Genomic DNA, 21933 nt, shown 5'->3' on the forward strand with positions numbered 1-21933 from the left:
ACATTCCCTTTATAGTCTAGGGAGGAAGTAGCATATGGTAATTCATCACTTTGGCAGGAACGGGAAACCAAGTCAATAAATGTTTTCTTTTGTGTTTATTTATACATTTTTTGGGCAGCAAAACTGTGTTTATTAAAAAAAGAAGTGCACTATGAACACACTTCACTGCTTTGGTTGAAGAACCCCAGCTAAATAAAAAGACCAATATTAAAAGTAGCATTAACTGGTTACTGCCTTAAATATACATTAAAAAGAATCAAATGCTACAGTGTAGGAACACAATCACCCCCATGTCAGAAATCACAACTTCTTCCAAATAAAGAATATGACCCATCGCCATATTGAATTGATATTTATTTCAGGACATGCCATGTCAAAATAAAACAAAAGAGTCAACCCTTGCCTTTAACAATAATATTGTATTATAAAAGCACTTTACAACTCCATCCCATCTTTTGAGTACAAGTTACTGGGGTATGTGGGCTAATGATTATCTGAAAGTATTTCTCTATTCAGACCCATAATCCAAGTGCTCTCTGAATATTATAAGGCTGGACAATAAGTGGGAAGTGGAGGAGGAAGAGGGGAAGGAATAAGGTTCTCCCAGTTAAGGGGTTTGTTGCAATGAGGGGATGAGGAAGTATGAAGATATTTTTGTTGTCTTTTCATCCTTATACTGTGTTAAGTAATGCTTACAACATAAATTCAGCAGGCTTTTCCTGAGCTGTAACTCAGAAATTTTCTTCTTGCAAACAATGTATTTACAAATGTATTTATTAACTTACACAGCAATCTCACAATAACTAGTAAAGATTAAAATGGTGCACTCCTAGTATATTTGTTTGCAGTGTTTTAAGGGAAATACATATTGCCATTGTTATGAAGCTCTAAATAAAATATCTAAAAATTGAAAGTAGTTTTAAAAAAGGCAAGGAAATAAATATCACCAAAGAAAAAAGATTAATTGTAGCTTAAATATAAAATTAAATCACTAGTGAATTAAGCAAACTATACAGATCTAATAAAAAGCAAAACTGGATTGAGAGAACATAAAAAATGCTGAAAAATAAGGCATAAATCTGCATAATATTAAGTTTTATTTTCATTCTCTCCTTTCCCTCTTCTATGTATGCTTTTTCAGATCTGCCTCTAGGGCTTATAAGAAAACTGTTTCCACTTTCAATCTGACCTCAATTGTCCTGGGCAAAGTATTTGCTATTCTCTTGAGGATTCTTTAGTTGGTAAGCTTTAGATATCATTGTTTCTACTAGTTAGTTTCGATCAAAGTGCCAAACTAAAATTCTTCCACTGGTTCTTCTTAAAGGAATTTGATTACTACAGTGCCTTGCCTGCACAGCATTTCAAAAAAAAGGAAGAAAGAAAGGAAGGAAGAAAGAAGGAAAGAAAGAAAAGGAAAACAGAAAAAGAAAACTCAAGAGAAATCTATTGCCTAAAAAAGTTTAGTTTTGTTTTTTAAACAAACAGAAGAACTCGATTTTGACAAGTTTAAAATCCTGGAAGAAATAGCTCTTAGAAGAATTAAATATTTAAAACCTGTTCTGAAGCACTTTTACTTCTCTCCCGGAGTCTAACATGTGAAAGAATCAAATATTTGTTTTGGTCAGAAATATATTTTATGTTCATTTACTTGTAAGTACTCAGTATGTTCATTAGGACTCATTCTGAAGACACACCAGAACCCTTTCCTTATTCCAGCACTGCCTACCATGATAGTTGAGTTTTGACCTCAATTAAGGTCTAACTAATTTATGTCAGTGGTTAAGAATAATTTTGGATATCTTGAGAGCAAGTGGTATTGCTAAAACTGAAGGATAATTCCAATGGGCTTGGTCTGACTACTGCTTTGCCCCCTCTTGTTTGTTTTGATGGAGGAAGGACTGGAATAGGAAGTGGGGTAAAGAACAAGCAAGTAAAGCAGGGAGATCAAGTAGGTAGGCAAGTGCTGCTGTGAACAACTGCTCCTTAACCAAGCCACATACTGTTGAGATTTCCATCGTTTTGAAGTACATTCTCATAACATTAAAAAGGAAACAAAAATGTTAAGAAAATGTATCTAATTTTTAAAGTTACCACTGGAATATGCTGCAATTGTTTGGCTTTTTGTAAAATATAAATAATGAAGACACTGACATTTTTGTGCTTGTGAAGCTAATAGATCATCTCCAAGAGACAGGCAGCAATGCTGAATTGCAATACGTTATTACTGAAGGGAAAAGGTTCAAGCCAATATTCACACTGCAGTCAATGAAAGAGTAAGGGGGCCAAAGCAGTGAGCTTCTGGAGGAAAGTTGAAGATGCCATGGGGGATTAGCAGGAACAGCCTCCTTCGCTGACTGGTTGCTCCTGAGGCTTTTCCAGTTTTATGTCAATCACTGAAACAAAAGCTAAGGAACTATAAATGGGAAAGTACAATTCCAATTCTGCTGAACATCGACAATTCTGCTAAGATCCCCTTCCATTCCTATTTGGCTTCAGAGACTACTCAGCCACTATTTTCTATATAGCTCGCTCACCATATAAGGTGCTCATATGGAATAAACTTGCTTATATCTCCTATATGCAGCAAGGTTCAGAATAAGGTTAATTCCTACTCATGGAAATCTATCCTAAGGAAATTATTCTACAGGAGTAAAAAATCATATAAAGATGATGTTCCTTAAAAAATTATCTATAATAAAAATCTGAAAATAGCCTATAAGAGAGTTCCACAACAGGGAGAGAATTTAATAAATAATGGGGCTTCAACTCTATAGAACACATTATGCTGCTAAAATAAAGGCTTAGAAAACATAAAACATTCAGAAGTGGGAAGAGCTGAATACAAAGTGCTATGAATTCTATGGCTTAATAAAACTGTCTGCATATGGAAAAACACTAGAAGGTAAATATGAGACAAACAAGGAAAATATCAAAATTCAAAATTCTTTTAAATAACTAATATTACATGTGCTTCATTCTGTCCCATTTCTGAAAGAAGAGGCCACGATAAAGCTCCAAACTTAGTTATCTCCTGCCTATGCCAAGTAGACAGTTCAAATGATAGAAAAAGCAGGGGAAGGAAATATGATATATATTGTGGGGAAAAAGCCCAGAGCCAAGGGATGTCAAAATTAAGAAGCAGGAGGGTGGGATGTTAAGTTTCCTGCTCATTAAAAATCAAGCAAGCAAACAAACACAAACCTTCTCACTGATTAATCGTAGTGAGCAGCAGCCTGCGAAGAATGCAACTGGATAACCAGATCTCATTCGTTATAGAAAAACTTTTTGCTCCTAAACCATCAATTCTTGGCTGTAAAAGGCAATGGCATAATATTCCTAAGCCAACCAAGTGGGGCTCTAAAGACTTGTAGTAACAATAAAATTTCCTGATGAAACAAAAAGGATACTGTCTTCTCTGCTTCTGTCCTGTGTGCTTTCCATTCCAGGTAGAGCTGCTGCAACACGTCGGAAGAGCTGTGGAAAAAGAGATGTGATAATTGGGAGGGAAAATTTAGCAAAAGGTATCAAGTAAAGGGATGACCACTGGATGGCTGAGTTAAAGGATATGGCTTCTGGGTTATTCCTTAGACCTTAGCACAATGAAAGCACATTAAAATGTCTATTTATTCTAAAAATGAATATCATGTGAAAACCAGCATGTCAAATACAAAGAGGATCCTTGCTTTCCAACGGGTGAGATTAGACATGAACAAATAGCTAAGAACTAAGGAGCAAAAATATCATTTGAGTCATAAAAACAAACTACTACAGGAACTCAGAGTAAGGACAGAATGTTCATTTAGTTAAACTGTATAGTGGCATTCCTATCTTTTATAATGAGTTAGGTTCTAAAGTTAGTGTACATATGGAGAAAGTCAATCTAGTCAAAATTGCCCTCGATAAATCCTTAGGAAATCACTATGTTAGAAACCACCATACCACACTCAATCCTGGTGAGATGTTCACTTTGAGAGGCATGTGGGAACAGAAACTGACGGAAGGAACAACAGATTCATACTCTCTACTTCATGTCCAATCCTAGCTATCCACTTACTGGGAAGAATGGCAGGTAAAACTGCAGATTATTTCAATCATTTCTTTTTGTTAGGCATGCAGTGTAAAATTCCTATAAATTAAAATGCATATATGATGTTAACTACCTTATGCTAAGTACCTGCTTACTTGAGGCACTGTCTAAAGTTCTCTAGGGACACAAAAATGAACAAGATGTGCTTTTTAGATTCAAGGAGCTCACAGTTTGGCAAAGGAGATAGACTCAAACCATTCCTTGTGTTACAATGCAATGAGTGCTATGAACTAAGGAAGTAGAAAATGATATGGCAATACAGATGTAAGAAGGCCCTACTCAAGAGGCCGAGAAAAATCCTCAGGCAATGACATTTGAGTTGGGATTTAAAGGCAGTTTTAAAGATTTTAAATGGTTGAAAAACATACCATACAAAGCACTCAGAGTTTAAGCACTCCATAAATGTTGCTTAATTAAAATGAGAAGAAACAGAAAGAAGGCCAAAGATGAAAGAATGGAACTATAAGTAATCTGTCTAGGGAAAGAAGTATAGAAAAGGAGCAAATCTTTATCTGTAGGCAATAAGTATGATGTGGTAGGATTAAGGAAGACCTGAATAAAAGTATAATTGTCTTGGTTCTGTAACGTTTAGTAGCATTTAGAGATGTGCCAAAGTTAGGCATTAGCCTCAATATTCAACCAAAATCAGCTTTAGACTTAAAATTGCAGAATGCTTACATGAACATCAGAAACTGTGCACAATCAAAGATCATGTGGTTGTGTAAATTACCATCAATCAAATCAATGTAACATTAATTGTATAAAGGTGGGTCCATTTGGATTAATATATGAATACTCAGTTTCAAATACAGATCAGCACTCTAGGGCTTCCCTGGTGGCGCAGTGGTTGAGAGTCCGCCTGCCGATGCAGGGGGCATGGCTTCGTGCCCCAGTCCGGGAAGATCCCACATGCCGCGGAGCGGCTGGGCCTGTGAGCCATGGCCGCTGAGCCTGCGCATCCGGAGCCTGTGCTCCGCACCGGGAGAGGCCACAACAGAGAGAGGCCCACGTACCGCAAAAAAAAGAAAAAGAATAAATGGTGCAATAATTAATGTCTGTGAAAGCTGTTAATTTTATGAACAAAAATAACTTAAAATTTACAAAGGCAAAATGAACACAGAAATAGGTTAATATAGTGCATTAGATAACTTTAGGAAGAATATTATGCCCTTTCAAAACTAGCAAGTGTTTATAATTAATTAATGCATGCAAAGTTGGACAATAATTCTAATCTTTTTGAAGTTTTTATATAATAGTATTAGATAATGAATTAAAAGCAGAATGTCAACTTTGTCAGCTCAAAATTTTATGCATCAGGAAAAGTCTAACACCCATTAAAAATCACTTTTCATCCAGAGATAAAGAATATAGAGTATGAAGGAAAAACACATTTTATAGACAATAAGAAAGCCTGAAAAAAATGTGTTCCCCCTCCAACATCAACTGAAAACAACCATCTATTTAGTACTGCAAGCCAGCAATAAGTATAGTGACTACTGGAATAATCTAGCAGCTGACAATGTGGCACTAAACCAAATCTTGTATCCCAGAAATTCGTTCTATAATGGTGATATTCAGTTTTGGCCGCAATGATTTTCAAGAATGGTTAGGTAGTCCAGACCGACTGGAGCACACAGTATTTAAAAGGATTAGAATGAAGCTATATATATATATATATATATATATATATAGAAAGCCAGACTAAGAAAGACCTGCAAAGAATATGGACTTCATCTGGCAAAGGAAGGCACTAAAAAAAGCAGTGTGCATAAAGACTTCTTTCAATAATTCCAGTGTATTACTATGACTACAAAGACATACAAATCATGTATTGAAAGCAAAAGATATTAAGATGAGATGGCTAAAACCTAAAAGGTGAAGTGTTTACATTCTGGGTAGGCCACTTATGTGACAGGTCATCTTTCTGTTTTTCAATTTTCTCATCTGTAAAATGGGCTTAAGATAATAGTACACTTAACTGACTAGATTACTGTGAAAATTAAGGGAAATCATTATGTAAAATGCTTAGGGCTGATCTTCTACATAGAAACTCTTTCATATACAGTAGCTCTCTTCCTATCAGAATTGAGTATCAGTCACAATAACCCATGGTCCTGTGGGCTAAGGGAACAGAATGTTTTGAAATTCTGCAAGAATTGTAGGACTACAGAAAAGCACCAATAGGCATAAAATCCTGCTTTAAGAAACTATGTAAAACTGACAGGAAAAATGTGGGGGGGTTGGGAGAGATCATCTGAACATATTAAAGCAGAACTGAAATGTTCTTACTTAGGAAAATCCAGAAATCCTCCCCAAGATCTCATAGCTTGCTCGGACATGAAATATTTATTAAACTGCCTACTTGTTCAAGATACATAATCTTTCTGGCTTCTAAGAATATTTTATTATGGGCTAGCTTAGAAATTGAAACTTTTTTTTCATGGGGGAGGCATAGGGAAGGTCTGTTTACCTTCTGTGAAAATGGAATGAGGTTTACAAGTTTTGAGGCTTTTTAAAAAATTAAAGTAAGTTCTAGTTAGTGAAAAGTACATAACTAATGAGGTCTTTCAGGGAGGGTATTGTTAGAGTTACACCCATCTATCTATTCTCATAATATAACACAGGAATATCCTCCCCTGTTCCCAGCTCAATCTGTCTAGCTGATAGATCCTTCAGGATCCATTCCCTGATAACTCTGAGAAAAACCTCCCTACCCCACTCCCAGATTTCTTCAATCCCATCATCTTCCAATCTAATTAAACACTTCTATATATTCCAAGAGCACCCTGCATTTCTTTTTTTTAATATATTTATTTGTTTGTTTATTTATTTATTTATGGCTGCATTGGGTCTTCGTTGCTGTGCGCGGGCTTTCTCTAGTTGCAGTGAGCAGGGGCTACTCTTCGTTGCGGTGCACGGGCTTCTCATCGCGGTGGCTTCTCTTGTAGCGGAGCACGGGCTCCAGGTGCGGGGGCTTCAGTAGTTGTGGCACGTGGGCTCAGTAGTTGTGGCTCACAGGCTCTAGAGCGCAGGCTCAGTAGTTGTGGCACACGGGCTTTGTTGCTCTGTGGCATGTGGGATCTTCCTTGATCAGGGCTCGAACCAATGTCCCCTGCACTGGCAGGCAGATTCTTAACCACTGCGCCACCAGGGAAGTCCCCTGCATTTCTTCTTTCAGAGCTTTTATTACACTGATTATAATGGCCTATTTACCTCCCAGTCTTTCCCTCTAGACTTTAACCACTGGAGGACAAGGCTCATATTTCATCTTTGTTATCCTAGTACCTGACATGCAATAGATATTCTTGAAAATGTTAGTTGTAAGAATGGCTAATGCATGTGAAAACACATCAGAAAGCACACAGTGCAGTACAAATAGTTGATTAGTACCTTTATCCACTGGCTTCTTTGAATTCACTTCCATCTGAATTCTCAGATAATTCTTAATATTTTTTGGCCACGCTGCACAGTATATGGGACCTTAGTTCTCCAACAAGGGATCAAACCTTGCCCCCTACACTGGAAGCATGGAGTCTTAACCACTGGACTGCTAGGGAAGTCCCTCAGATAATTCTTTAGGCATGACTATCCATAATACCATTTAGCAGATGATCACAGATTTGAGAACGCCTTTTTTTTTTTTTTTGCGGTACGCGGGCCTCTTGCTGCTGTGGCCTCTCCCGCTGCGGAGCACAGGCTCCGGACGCGCAGGCCCAGCGGCCATGGCTCACGAGCCCTGCCGCTCCGCGGCACGTGGGATCCTCCCGGACCGGGGCACGAACCCGTGTCCCCTGCATCGGCAGGCGGACTCTCAACCACTGCGCCACCAGGGAAGCCCAAGCCTGTTTTTTTAAATCAAGTAAAAGAAAAATTAGTAACACTTATGCCCATTGACTCCTCCCGACCCCAGAAAACAGGAAACAAAAGAAATCAATGTACTCAGTTTCTTGTAGAAAAAGGAATTATAAAAGGAATTTTAAATTTACATGCAGAGTGACAGTGAAGGAAAACGCTGATAAACTTCAACTAGATGGAAAAACAAATGCCACTGAATCTCTCCAATCAAATATGAAAAAGGATTTTTTAAAAACAAAGATTCAATTAACACAAGCAAATATAATGGGAGGAAATGACAATTAAGAGGGACCAGAACAGGGACTTCCCTGTTGGCGCAGTGGTTAAGAATCCGCCTGCCAGTTCAGGCGGGTTCGATACCTGGTGGGGAAGATCCCACATGCCGAAGAGCAACTAAGCCCGTGCACCACAACTACTGAGCCTGCGCTCTAGAGCCCGTGAGCCAAAAAAAACTACTGAGCGCGCGTGCCACAACTACTGAAGCCCGCGCACCTAGAGCCCGTGCTCTGCAACAAGAGAAGCCACTACAGTGAGAAGCCCGCGCACCACAAGAAGAGTAGCCCTGCTCACCACAACTAGAGAAAGCCTGCGCGCAGCAACGAAGACCCAATGCAGCCAAAAAATAAAATAAATACATAAATTAATTTTAAAAAAAAAGAGGGACCAGAACATTAACTGGTAGATCTGAGAAATATACACTTTTTTTTTTTTTTGCCACACTGCGCGGCTTGTGGGATCTTAGTTCCCCGACCAGGAATCTAACCTGTGCCTCCTGCAGTGGAAGTGCAGAGTCCTAACCACTGGACCGCCAGGGAATTCCCCAGAGAACTATACACTCAAAGAAAGCAACAAGCCTCCATTATCTACAAAATTAAATATATTCGACACGGATGAGTAAATAGGTTAACATGACCCCATAGGTCCCCCCACTCTTTTATTTTTACCTTTGATAATTAGAACTAAATACTTCAGGAAAGCTTTCTTGAAAGGTTATGTGTGAAGTCCTTCCTTCAAGACCAGTAGTTCTCAACACCTATAGTGCATTGGAATTACCCAGGAAACTTAAAAACAAGCAAAACACCAGATGCTTGGGTCCCACCCCCAAAGACAGATTCAACTAGTTCGGGTGGGGCTAGGTCCTTAGTACATTTCATTTAAAATTCTCCAGATGAGGGACTTCCCTGGTGGTCCAGTGGTTAAGATTCCACGCTTCCAATGCAGGGCGCACAGGTTTGATCCCTGGTCGGGGAACTAAGATCCTTCAAGACCCGCGGTGTGGCCAAAAACAACAAAAACCCCCCAAATCTCCAGCTGATTCTAATGTGCTGTGAGGGTGCTGTAAGGCCAATGTTGTAACAATAATCTGTAAGGAGTATGAAGTAATCAATCAAATCAAGTAGGCAAGAAAAAAGGTAATACTGAGTGCTTAACTTTACATATTTTCTCATCATAATCCTTGCAGTAACTTGTGAGGAAGGTATTAATATCTCCATTTTATAGAAATCTAAGGCTAAAGAGAGGATTTGCCATCTACCAAATGAATAGCAGAGCCGAGATTCTAAAGTTCATATTTTTCCTACTACCTTATGTTGCCTAGTATAAATGGAAGTTCTTTCTATGTGGAAAGCACTGTGGAAAGGGCTGTGTGAAGAAACAGCTAACAATCTTGGGAAGAGGAATTTGCTTTGTGAAACACTATTATTATATACAAAAATCACAGACATAAAAATTTAATCAATGTATTTGAAAAATTTGGTGCTCCCTCAAAATATTTCAATTAAATTATTGGGTTGGCCAAAGGTTCGTTCGTTTTCTTCCGTAAGATGGCTCTGGTAGTGCTCAGTTGTCTTTAACTTCATTCGAAATAATTTTGTTAGATTTTATATGACAGCTGTCATATCAGCGTGCATTTAAAAAAAGACATCAAAATTGGTGAATTTTTGTGTAGCCATTTTAATATTGAAGATGGAAGGAAAAGAGCAATATTTTTGGCATATTATGCTTTATTATTTCAAGAAAGGTAAAAACGCAACTGAAACGTAAAAAAAGATTTGTGCAGTGTATGGAGAAGGTGCTGTGACTGATCAAACATGTCAAAAGTGGTTTGCGAAGTTTCGTGATGGAGATTTCTCCCTGGAAGATGCTCCATGGTCGGGTAGACCAGCTGAAGTTGATAGCGATCAAATCGAGACATTAATTGAGAACAATCAATGTTACACCATGCAGGAGAGAGATGACACACTGAAAATATCCAATTAAAGCACTGAAAATCATCTGCACCAGCTTGGTTATGTTCATCGCTTATGTGTTTGGGTTACACATAAGTTAAGCAAAAAAAACCTTCTTGACCGTATTTCTGCATGCAATTCTCTATTGAAATGTAATGAAAACATTCCATTTTTAAAACAAATTGTGACGGGGCGATGAAAAGTGGATACTGTACAATAATGTGGAAGGGAAGAGATCGTGGGGCAAATGAAATAAACCACCACCAACCACACCAAAGGCTGGTCTTCATCCAAAGAAGGTGACGTTGTGTACATGGTGGGATTGGGGGTCCTCTATTATGAGCTCCTTCTGGAAAACCAAACGATTAATTCCAACGAGTACTGCGCTCCCAATTAGACCAACTGAAAGCAGCACTCGACGAAAAGTGTCCAGAATTAGTCAACAGAAAATGCACAATCTTCCATCAGGATAATGCAAGACCACATGTTTCTTTAATGACCAGGCAAAAACTCTTACAGCTTGGCTGGGAAGTTCTGATTCATCTGCCCTATTTACCAGACATTGCACCTTCAGATTTCCATTTATTTTGGTCTTTCCAAAATTCTCTTAATGGAAAAAAATTCCTTGGAAGACTGTAAAAGGCACCGGGAACAGTTCTTTGCTCAAAAAGATAAAAAGTTTTGGAAAACAGAATTATGAAGTTGCCTGAAAAATGGCAGAAGGTAGTGGAACAAAACGGTGAATACTTTGTTCAATAAAGTTCTTGGTGAAAATGAAAAATGTCTTTTACTTTTATTTAACAACCAAAGGCACTTTTGGCCAACCCAATAAAAGAATCAATTTCACTAACTTATACTAAACTTAGGACATCCCAAAATGGGCCAAGAAAATGCTTTACAAAAGCCAAGTTCTATCCTTACATAAATATATGTAAGACAGGAAGGAAAAAACTCTAGGGGTTTAAGTTGTTTTAAATAATTATTAAAGGAAAATCCATATTTTAAATGCCAATGATATGCTAAAAGAGGCTTCTGCTATATTAGAAATGACAGAGGACTAACTATGGGGCCAGTACAGTTGGTAATGTTTTTTTTAAAATCCTTTCACTTGGATTAACTGAATATCCACTTCCTATAGGCATTCTGGGGCATCCTTCTCAGGATGCTTACCAGAATATTTTCTTTTCCTGGAAAAATGGTATCAATTCCACTCTAACCTCCAGGTGTATGGTATTTTACTTGTAATTTCTAGGGAGAAATAGGCATATTTAAGTTGCAGTGACAGCTTACAGGAATTAGCTCTGGGGATGATGACAAGCTGAATATTGGCTCTCCATAGAAACTTTCAAGTTGAATATTTTGGGCTATGATTTTAGGTATTTAATTTAAAGGGGTAAAATGAAGATTTCAAAGTAAAATCATTGTTGCTACCGGTTCTTACCTTTATTATAAGATTAACTAAGTACTTTGTAAGCAAGAGGATATTCCATTCTTCAAAGAGTAAGCTAAGTTAATCAGTTCCATCAACATACAGAAAATTTTCCATTATGAAAGTTGTCTTTGTACTGTAAGGGCAGGGAGTGTTTTATACACCACAATTCTCATATGATGAGTGCTCAGTATTTGTTAACTTTGATTTTTTGCTAGATCTCTATTTTAATTTTGGTAGCCTAGCATTTCTTAAATGAAAGGTTATTTTATTACTGTTTTTTTCTTTTTTTTTTGCAATCAGCTCTTAATGGATCTTTTTGCTTTCCACCCTTACCCTTTTACAGCCTATTTTTCACAGAGCAGCCAGTGATTTCTTTTAAATCCTAAATCAGAACATGTCAAATCTCTGATTAAAACCTTCCAACAGCTTCCTATCTTACTCAGAATAAAAGCCTAGAGCCTAAATCCTTGCTACAGCCTACATGGACTTAGACCTCTGTCCCCTAGAACTATCCCTCTGTAAGCTTATTTCCTAACACTTGCCCCCCTCCCTCACTCCACTCTAACTGAACCAGCCTTACTATTCCTTAAACAGGCCAAGTACCTTTGAACTTGTTGTTGCACTTGATGCTTGGAAAGTTCTTCCCTAGATACATAAACAACTTACTTCCTCAATTCCTTTAGATCTCTGTTCAAATATCACCTTAGTCTTTTCCTGATTACCTTTTACAAAACATCAATATCTTAACCCTTTCACCAGTACTCTTTATCTCCCTGACCTTACTTTTACTTTTCTCCACAGCACTTATAACCCCATGAAGTATTATATTTTCATTTATGGCCTAACTTTCCATACTAGAATGTAAACTTCATAATGGTATGGACTTAGGATATTTTGCTCACCATTGTATATCCACTGCCTATAACGTAATAGAACTAGGCATGTAGGAGGTGATCAGCAAATATCTGATGAGTGAATTGACTTAATAAGAGCATGGTCAGGGACTTCCCTGGTGGTCCAGTGGGAAAGAATCTGTCTTACAATGCAAGGGAAGTGGGCTCGATCCCAGGTCAGGAAACTAAGATCCCATATACCGCGGGGCAACTAAAGCCTGTGTGCCACAAATACTGAGCACACGTGCCTCAACTAGAGCCTGTGTGCCTTAAACTACAGAGCCCACGCACCCTGGAGCCTGCGTGCCACAACTGGAAAGAGAAAATCCGCATGCCACAACTAGACAGAAGCCTGCGCGCCACAACAAAAGATCCTGCATGCCTCAATGAAGATCCCGCGTGCTGCAACTAAGACCCAATGCAGCCAAAAATAAATAATCTTTAAAAAATAAAATAAAAAAAGAGCGTGGTCAATATAATAATTTCTCATTCAACCAGTTCATGTTCACCATGTATATGGCTTCCTGACATTTAGTGATATTAAAGTCCTACTGTGTTAGGGATATAAAGCACAAAAGGATAAATTAGGGGTATAGATAAACATTACATATTGTATGTAAAGTGTCTGGTAGGAAGACAACAAAGAAATGTCTTAAAGTTAATATTTATGACATAATATTTATACAATGCATAGTAGGTCATTTGTATTATATGTTAATTTCTCTTCTTCCTTGGAGTATCATCTTATCTATACAAATCAAATATACACCTCAAGGGTTTAGCTCTTTTGTTGTGGCTTTTTTTAAAAATAAATAATCTTTATTATTATTTTTTTTAAATATTTATTTATTTGGTTGCATGGGCTCTTAGTTGTGGCAGGCAGGCTCCTTAGTTGTGGCTGGTCAGCTCCTTATTTGTGGCATGCAAGCTCCTTAGTTGAGGCATGTGAACTCTTAGTTGTGGCACACATGTGGGATCTAGTTCCCTGACCAGGGATCGAACCCAGGCCTGCTGCACTGGGAGCAGGGAATCTTATCCACTGCGCCACCAGGGAAGGTCCCTTTTGCGGCATTTTTAAACAAAGGCTTCCTTGATCATCCTAATTGTATGTGATCTTATTCATTTCTGCAACAAATATACCTCCTTGTGCCAGCATTCATTTTACATCTCAATAATTACTGTGGATCTTACTATCTTGTAGCATTTGCTATGCATTTATCATGTACTATCTACCTTTCACTGCATAATTTTCAAGAGAATGTAATTCTTCTCTTCAACTATAAGTTTTTTTGAGGTCAAGAACCATATTTTACATAACTTTATGCTCTCCAAAGAAACTACAGTGGTCTTACATATTGTAGGCACTTGATACGGGTGGAATAAGGTATGTGATAGTGTAAGATTAAGACCTGCTATGAGCCAAGAACTGTGGTTGACATGGGATTCAGTGGTGTAGGAAAGACACCATCCCTACCAATGCTTAAAATAAATATGTTTTCTCAGCAGGTATAAAATAATTTTCATTCACGCGCGTGCCCATACACACACGACTCCACTGTGAATGGTACACAAGTTTTCACTGACTTGTTAGTGCTGATGCCCATCAGCTACCATTAATTTCTCACAAAGTCCTCCCTTCTCTTTCAAACGAATCTTTTTCTTCTGATAAGCACGGATGCTTTTAGAAGTTAAAGATCAAGGAGCATTTCAGTTCCTATTCCATTTTCCAGTACTGTAAAATTAGAGAATATAATAAGAAGGGTGACACCCACACACTAAATACTTCATTAAAAGAATGTACTAATTCTCAGATGAAAAATGAGTTGGAGCCTTAAATAATCACCTTATCATTACCATTTCCTTCAGCAATTTAAACACCAGACAACTTTCATAAAGAAAGCAATATTATTGCTTTTTAAAAAACAAATTTAGAAAAATAAAGGGTAAATTTTTCTTAGGCTGTCTTTTAATGAAATATTGAAAGGATAAAAATCATTATTTAAATATCCTATACACTACAAGTGATCATGTTAGATTATTATTATATATTCTAGTTCTAACCCTGATAGCTTTTATTTAAAAACTACAAAATATTCTTTAAGACAGAAACAAGATTTTAGGGTTAAATGCTTAAACCAGACTAAAGGGCAAAAGGTTTTAATCAAAGAACATCTTTAAATAATAAGAAAAAGTAGCCATATTGGGTAGGAATAAATTTGTTTTATTTTAAGCCAAAGTTCTCAGGCATTAAGGTCCAATTAATTGAACCACGGTTAGACATTAAATGATGCATTAGTGAAATCTCTCCTAGAATTGTTTAAAAAAGAAAAAGAGCAATAGAGAAAGCCCATTTTAAGCTTTTATTATATATATTATAATCTAGTACATGAGGGAGTGGGGAGGAGGAATCCAATTAGCAGAAAATTAAAGACATCTCTGTACATGTAAAGTACAGCTAGACGGTACCTTCAGTACTGATATACATGTCTTATATGCAGAAAGACTTCTGTGTACCTCTTGGTGAACAGCATGATTTTGTCAAATAAAATAAGTACAATGCACAATCATCAAAAGTAACTGCATTTTGCAGACACATGGCTGAACAAACATACACAATGCTTACTTAACAGCTCGTAAGACTGTGACTCTCAATGTTTTCCAAGAGTGTGACTGGACTGTAAATTTTACCTGGTAACTTTTTGAATACTAGCACCATTTCTGAATTATGACTGACCTACAACAAAAACTCAAAAGGGGGCTTCCCTGGTGGCGCAGTGGTTAAGAGTCCGCCTGCCGATGCAGGGGACACGGGTTCATGCCCCGGTCCGGGAAGATCCCACATGCTGCGGAGCGGCTGGGCCTGTGAGCCATGGCCACTGAGTTGTGCGTCTGGAGCCTGTGCTCTGCAACGGGAGAGGCCACAAGAGTGAGAGGCCCGCGTACCGCAAAAAAAAAAACAACAAAAAAAACTCAAAAGGAATTTGAGATTATTTCTTCATAATCACTTCTGTTGATATGTGTTACTCACTGACCAAATAATTTAATTCAAAAACCTACTTACATTAACCTTAGATAAGCAATAACATACAGAATTCAGGAATTTTGTGTGGAATTGTGGCACAAACTGGTCTTCTATATTAAATAAAACTAAGTATGTACATGCTAAATAGTCTCAGTTATTTCATTTATCAGATATTTTAATTTTTACCCCATAATTTCAATACAGACTCCAGTGTTGGTAACAGCAGAGTAGCTTATACAGGACTAACACTCTTGCAGATAGCATTTACTAACTGTGGACAACAACTATTTGAAGGCTCTCAAGAGCAACAAAAAGCAGGTACAAACTAGGAGGAATTCACACTAGAAGGGAACCCACACTCACTGGGTGAGGGTCACCTTTATACAGGTTTTCCCAAGAGCCAATCCTAGTTTGAACAATATGGGGTGGTTAGAACTCAAGCAGAAAACTAGAGTTTTACAGGTTTGAGGTATCAACTGACTACCAGAGTGGCTGTATTAAGGAAGAAAATAACAAAAAGGAGGGAGCCAAGAGTAGGAGCCCTAATATCTACACATAAAATTCCTGCAAATCCTCAGTTACCTCTTTAATGGTACATATGTAGGAGAGATTCCAAGGAGCCCATCTGAAAGCAACAGCTAGAAGGCTGAAAGAAATGAGCAGAGATTTCAGCTACTGCCTGCTCCAGGTATACAGTTTAGAGTTTCAATCCCACCAAGATAGAAAAGCTTGATAAACATCTCAGGCTTTCTATAGATCCACGCAAACAATGCGTAACTTCAAGACTCCACAAGTCCATGGTGATCAGCCAGCAATTAACAACCTGCCATAACACAACCCAGAATTTAGCAGAGAAAAATAACAGAAACCAGAGTCTCGAAGCATACACAATGCCAACCATACAACCAAGAATTACTAGATACACATAAAAAACCAAAACAAAACAAAACAAAAACCGCAGAAAAATCTAACCTAGAGGCAAGAGAAAAAGTAAATAGCCAATAGAAATACACTCTGAATTGACCCAGATGTTGGAATTAGCAGACAAGAATTTCAAAGCAATTACTATAAATATGTTCAAGAACTCGAAGGTAACAATGACCATAATGATTGAACAGATGGGGAATTCCGACAGAGAAATGGAAGTTTTAAGAAATAAATGAAAAAAATCTAGGACTGAATTACAATATCTGAAATAATAAATTTACTGGATGGACTTAACAGTTTAAATATGGCAGAAAAAGAATCAGTGAACTTGAAGACACATCAATAATAATTCCTAATCTAAAAAAAGAAAAAAAAAGAGAGGGAAAAAGTATCAGAAACAATGAGCAAAAGCCTCAGTGACCAGGGGGCATGGGTAATATCAAGCCATCTAACAGATGTGCCACTGGTATTCCAGAAGAGAAAAGAAGAAAATGGGGCAGAAAAAATACTTTAAAACAACACATTAGGGCTTCCCTGGTGGCGCAGTGGTTGGGAGTCCGCCTGCTGATGCAGGGGACACGGGTTTGTGTCCCGGTCCGGGAAGATCCCACATGCCGTGGAGCGGCTGGGCTCGTGAGCCATGGCCGCTGGGCCTGCGCGTCCGGAGCCTGTGCTCCACAGCGGGAGAGGCCACAGCAGTGAGAGGCCCGCGCACCACACACACACAAAAAAACAACAACAAAAAAACACATTACAGGGACTTCCCTGGTGGCGCAGTAGTTAAGAATCTGCCTGTCAATGCAGGGGACAGGGGTTTGAGCCCTGGTCCAGGAAGATCGCACATGCCGCGGAGCAACTAAGCCTGTGCACCACAACTACTGAGCTTGCGCTTTAGAGCCCGCGACCCACAACTACTGAGCCTGCATGCCACAGCTACTGAAGCCTGTGAGCCTAAAGCCTGTGCTCTGCAACAAGAGAAGCCACCGTGATGAGACGTCCGCGCACCACAACGAAGAGTAGCCCCTGCCTGCCACAACTAGAGAAAGCCCATGTGCAACGAAGACCCAACACAGCCAAAAATAAATAAATAAATTTATTTAAAAAACACACAAAAACCCAAAAAACCACAACACATTACAAACAGAGAATGATATAAATTAGAGTTCCCTTCTCATTAAAATCAACAGAAGCCAGAAGACAATTGAAAGGCGTCTTTAAAGTACTGGAAGAAAAAAATCTGTCAACCCCAAATTCAAAAACTAGCAAAATGTTCTTCAAAATTATTCTTCAAATGGCCTTTTGGAGTATGTGAAAGCAGAGAGAATTTATCACCAGGGTACCCCTATAAGAAACAGTAAAGAAAGTTATTTTGGCTAAAGAAAAATACAGGGTGAAACTCAGATCTATAATTAGGAATGAAGAGCACTGGAAATGATAAATATATGGATAAAGAGAAAATATTATCTTTTTTCTTCTCTTAATTACTGTTTAAAGGAAAAATTAAAATGTTTATTATGGAGGTTTATAATATATGTAAATATAAAATGTGACAATAACACGAAGGACAGTGTGCATAATTTCACATGAAATGGTATAATATTAACTCTAGTTTAACCCCTAAGCATCCACTAAAAAGGTTATGAGAAAATTTAGCTAAAGATCAAAAGAGGAATTAAAACACAATATAAAAATATCTGATTAAAACAAAAATGAAAGAGGGACAAGCAGAAAACAAAGAACAAATGGTAGACATAAGTCCTACTACATTAAATCTAAATAAATCAAACACTCCACTTAAAAGGCAGAGATTTTCAGAATAGAGAAAAAAAAAGGAAGTTCCAACCATGTGCCATCTACAAGAGACCCACTTTACAAAGAAAAAGATATACCAAATGAACAATAAGCAATTAGAGAGCTGGTGCGGCCATATTAAGATCAGATAAAGAAAAGGAATATTATTAGAGATAAAGAGCAGTATTTCTTAACATTGAAAAAGTCACCACATTAGGAGGACAGTTAACAATGCTAATATGTATGCACCCAAAAACAGAACTTCAAAACACATGAAGTAAAAGCTGACAGAACTAGGGAATTCCCTGGTGTCCAGTGGTTAGGACTCCGTGCTCTCACTGCCAAGGGCCTGGGTTCAATCCCTGGTCCGGGAACTAAAATCCCGCATGGCAAAGGAAAAAAAGAAGAAAGCTGACTGAACTATATACAAAACACATGATACAAATATTGTTGTTGTAGATTTTAATACCCCCTTCTCAGTAACTAACTGAACTACCCTCCAAAATTACTAAGGCTATCTAAGACTTGAACAAGGCTATCAACTGTGTTATCTAAGATTTGACCTCATTTATATTATTTATAGAACGCTGTATCTGACGACTGCAGAAAGACATTCTTTTCCAGTGCACATGGAACATTCACCAAGACAGGCCACATGTTAGGCCATAAAACAAGTCTCAATAAATTACAAATGACTGAAATGTTACAGAGTATATTCTCTGATCACAACAGAATTAAATTAGAAGCCGTAACAATAAACAGTATACTAGGAGGAGGGAATTAGTGACAATTCAGTATTACTTACATATGTTTCAAGGCAAAGAGAGATGGGACGACCAAAAATGAAAAAAATATAGAGAATTTTTCATAAAGCTCTACTTATTCAGTTTCAAGGATTTTACTTTACCCCTCTACTGGTAATGTAGAATTAAAAAAATAATTTATTGGGAGGTAAATCCTATAAATCTGGGACCACTACTCTATATGACACGTAGCCCTGAAGAATTAAGCAGGCAAATTTTTGGTTACCCCATCTTTTATTTTTTTGCGGTACGCGGGCCTCTCAGTGTTGTGGCCTCTCTCATTGCGGAGCAACAGGCTCCAGACGCGCAGGGCCAGCGGCCATGGCTCATGGGCCCAGCCGCTCCGCGGCATGCGGGATCTTCCCGGACCGGGGCACGAACCCATGTCCCCTGCATCGGCAGGCAGACTCTCAACCACTGCGCCACCAGGGAAGCCCTACCCCATCTTTTAGAAAACAGTTTGACAATGTGAGATCTCCCCATATTTTCCTATCCCCAAAACACTCCTGTTATAAACTCTGTTAAAACACCAGCAGTTTATTAAGGACAAAGTAACAAGAATGTTATTTTTACAACAACAAGCAAAATACCATGCCTGAAAGCAAATACCTGCTTTATCATAATCTTACTATCAAACACTAAAATAAGGAAAATTTACCTTGAAACAATGCAGTTGGGATGTAGTGAGTGTATGGTGAGTTTACAACCTAGCAATCATCTTATAATCATAATCTTATAATCAAAATGAAATACATGTCCTATGAACAATCTGAAAAGTTTGGCAAGTCTTTTCTCTTTTTCCCAAACTATGCCACATTTAGATTTTTCACTGTTCATTGTGATATGTCGCTAATTCATAAGGCCTGCTATTGCCCAGTGGAAGGAAATCTTACACTAGAGAACAGAAAACACACACAATTATTTTATAATATGTTTTTTCAATTTGATAACCTCAACTCACATATACTGAAAAGACACTTACCTGCTTTACATTATATCCTGCTTTTGCACTAGTTTCAATAAACATAACATTCAGCTCTTTGGCTTTCCTCTCTCCTTCCTCAATTGACACTTGCCTGTAGAAAATAAAAAAGATAAACTCATCTTTTTGAAAGATAATGATATAAAGATTATAAACAAGGTTCTGAAAAAAACTTTTCTTGCTATGGTGCTGGTTATACAGGCAAGACTAGTTTGAAAATTTATCAAGCTGCAATACACTTGAAATTCGTGCACTTAGGTCAGAAAGAGAAAGACAAACACCATACAACATCACTTAAATGTGGAATTAAAATATGACACAAATGAACTTTTATGAAACAGAAACAGACTCACAGACATAGAGAACAAACCTGTGGTTGCTGGGGGAGGGAGGGATGAAGTGGGAGTTTGTTAGCAGATGCAAACTAGTATATAGAGAATGGATTAAACAACAAGGTCCTACTGTATGGCATAGGGAACTATATATATATATATATATATTTTTTTTTTTTTTTTTTTTTGCGGTACGCAGGCCTCTCACTGTTGTGGCCTCTCCCGTTGCAGAGCACAGGCTCCGGATGCGCAGGCTCAGCGGCCATGGCTCACGGGCCCAGCCGCTCCGCGGCATGTGGGATCTTCCCGGACCGGGGCACGAACCCGTGTCCCCTGCATCGGCAGGCGGACTCTCAACCACTGCGCCACCAGGGAAGCCCGGGAACTATATTTAATATTCTGTGATAGACCATAATGGAAAAGAATATATAAGAGTATATATATAACTGAATCACTTTGCTGTACAGCAGAAATTAACACATTGTAAATCAACTATACTTCGAAAAAAAAAAACTGTGCACTTCTGTGTGTATATCTAACCAAATGTTTTTATAAAGGCATTTTTTAATGATTTACTTTTACCTGCTGAGCTCATCTTGTATTTTTTTTAACTTTAAAAATCTTAATAGCATGCTATTTTCTCTTAGCTTTAAGCTTTGTGATTAAAAACTTTTATGTAAAATAATTTTATGGCTAGACAATTTGTCAATTTACTACCATAATTTATATAACCAGTCTCAAACTGTTAGAAATGTATGTTGTTTTCAAATTTTATTGGGTTGGCCAAAAAGTTCATTTGGGTTTTCCATAAGATGTTATGGAAAAACCCAAATGAACTTTTTGGCCAACCCAATACACCACTGTGAAAAATGTTGCTACGAACATCTTTGTGCTTTGTGACTTTGGATCATTTCTTTAGGTTGGATTTTGTGGATTTCTACAAGTGGAACAAGTGAGTCAAATTAGTACTTCTTTTACAGGGAATTTTGTAGTACATCATAATTAGCAGTGTCTCTCAAGCTGTGAGCTCTTCAGGTGCAGGACTATCCCATTTATCTTGGTGTTCCTAGTGCCTAGCAATCACATAGGTGTTTAATAAATATGCAACTATTCTAATTAAATGGATCTAAACCATCAGCTGATAAATCCTGCTTCCTACAACACAGAACACCAAAGCAATGAAAGAGAATTTCTACAAGCTCCCACCATATCTATCCTCCAATCTACCTATGTGTGTGCCTTTTATATTCTATGTCTAATTCTAGTACTATGGAGGAACTGTCCTTATTCCCCAAACTTACACCTATGTACTAGATTCCACTGTCTTCTTGTTTACAAGATGTTATTCTTGAATTTCTCCACTCTCTAAAAACAAAATTATTCTTTTCTAAAAAAGTAATTAATTAATTTTTGGCTGTGTTGGGTCTTCGTTGCTGTGCACAGGCTTCCTCTAGTTGCGGTGAGCAGGGGCTACTATTTGTTGCGGTGTGCGGGTTTCTAATCGTCGTGGCTTCTCTTGTTGCGGAGCATGGGCTCTAGGTGTGCAGGTTTCAGTAGTTGTGGCACGTGGGCTCAGTAGTC

General features: G+C 37.9%; 1 protein-coding gene across 4 annotated transcripts in view; it reads right to left on the reverse strand.

Annotated features, from left to right (window-relative positions):
* Positions 1-336: 336 nt before the first annotated feature.
* The window catches only part of RAB6A (RAB6A, member RAS oncogene family), a 73613-nt gene continuing 52016 nt past the window's right edge, over positions 337-21933 (reverse strand). For 2 of the 4 annotated variants that reach the window (XM_022593776.3, XM_022593777.3), the window contains exons 6-8: positions 20021-20114; positions 3408-3474; positions 337-2393 (exon numbers count right to left, since the gene is read on the reverse strand). In XM_022593776.3, the coding sequence (XP_022449484.1) occupies positions 2329-2393; positions 3408-3474; positions 20021-20114 (226 nt within the window). In that variant the 3' untranslated portion in view covers positions 337-2328. The other 2 variants (XM_089915301.1, XM_089915302.1) reach the window with 2 other exon arrangements.

The sequence above is a fragment of the Delphinapterus leucas genome, chromosome 7, assembly GCF_059928025.1.
Source record: "Delphinapterus leucas isolate spDelLeu-1000000601 "Yukka" chromosome 7, BTC_Dleu_Yukka2, whole genome shotgun sequence".
In the NCBI taxonomy this organism is placed as follows: domain Eukaryota; kingdom Metazoa; phylum Chordata; class Mammalia; order Artiodactyla; family Monodontidae; genus Delphinapterus; species Delphinapterus leucas.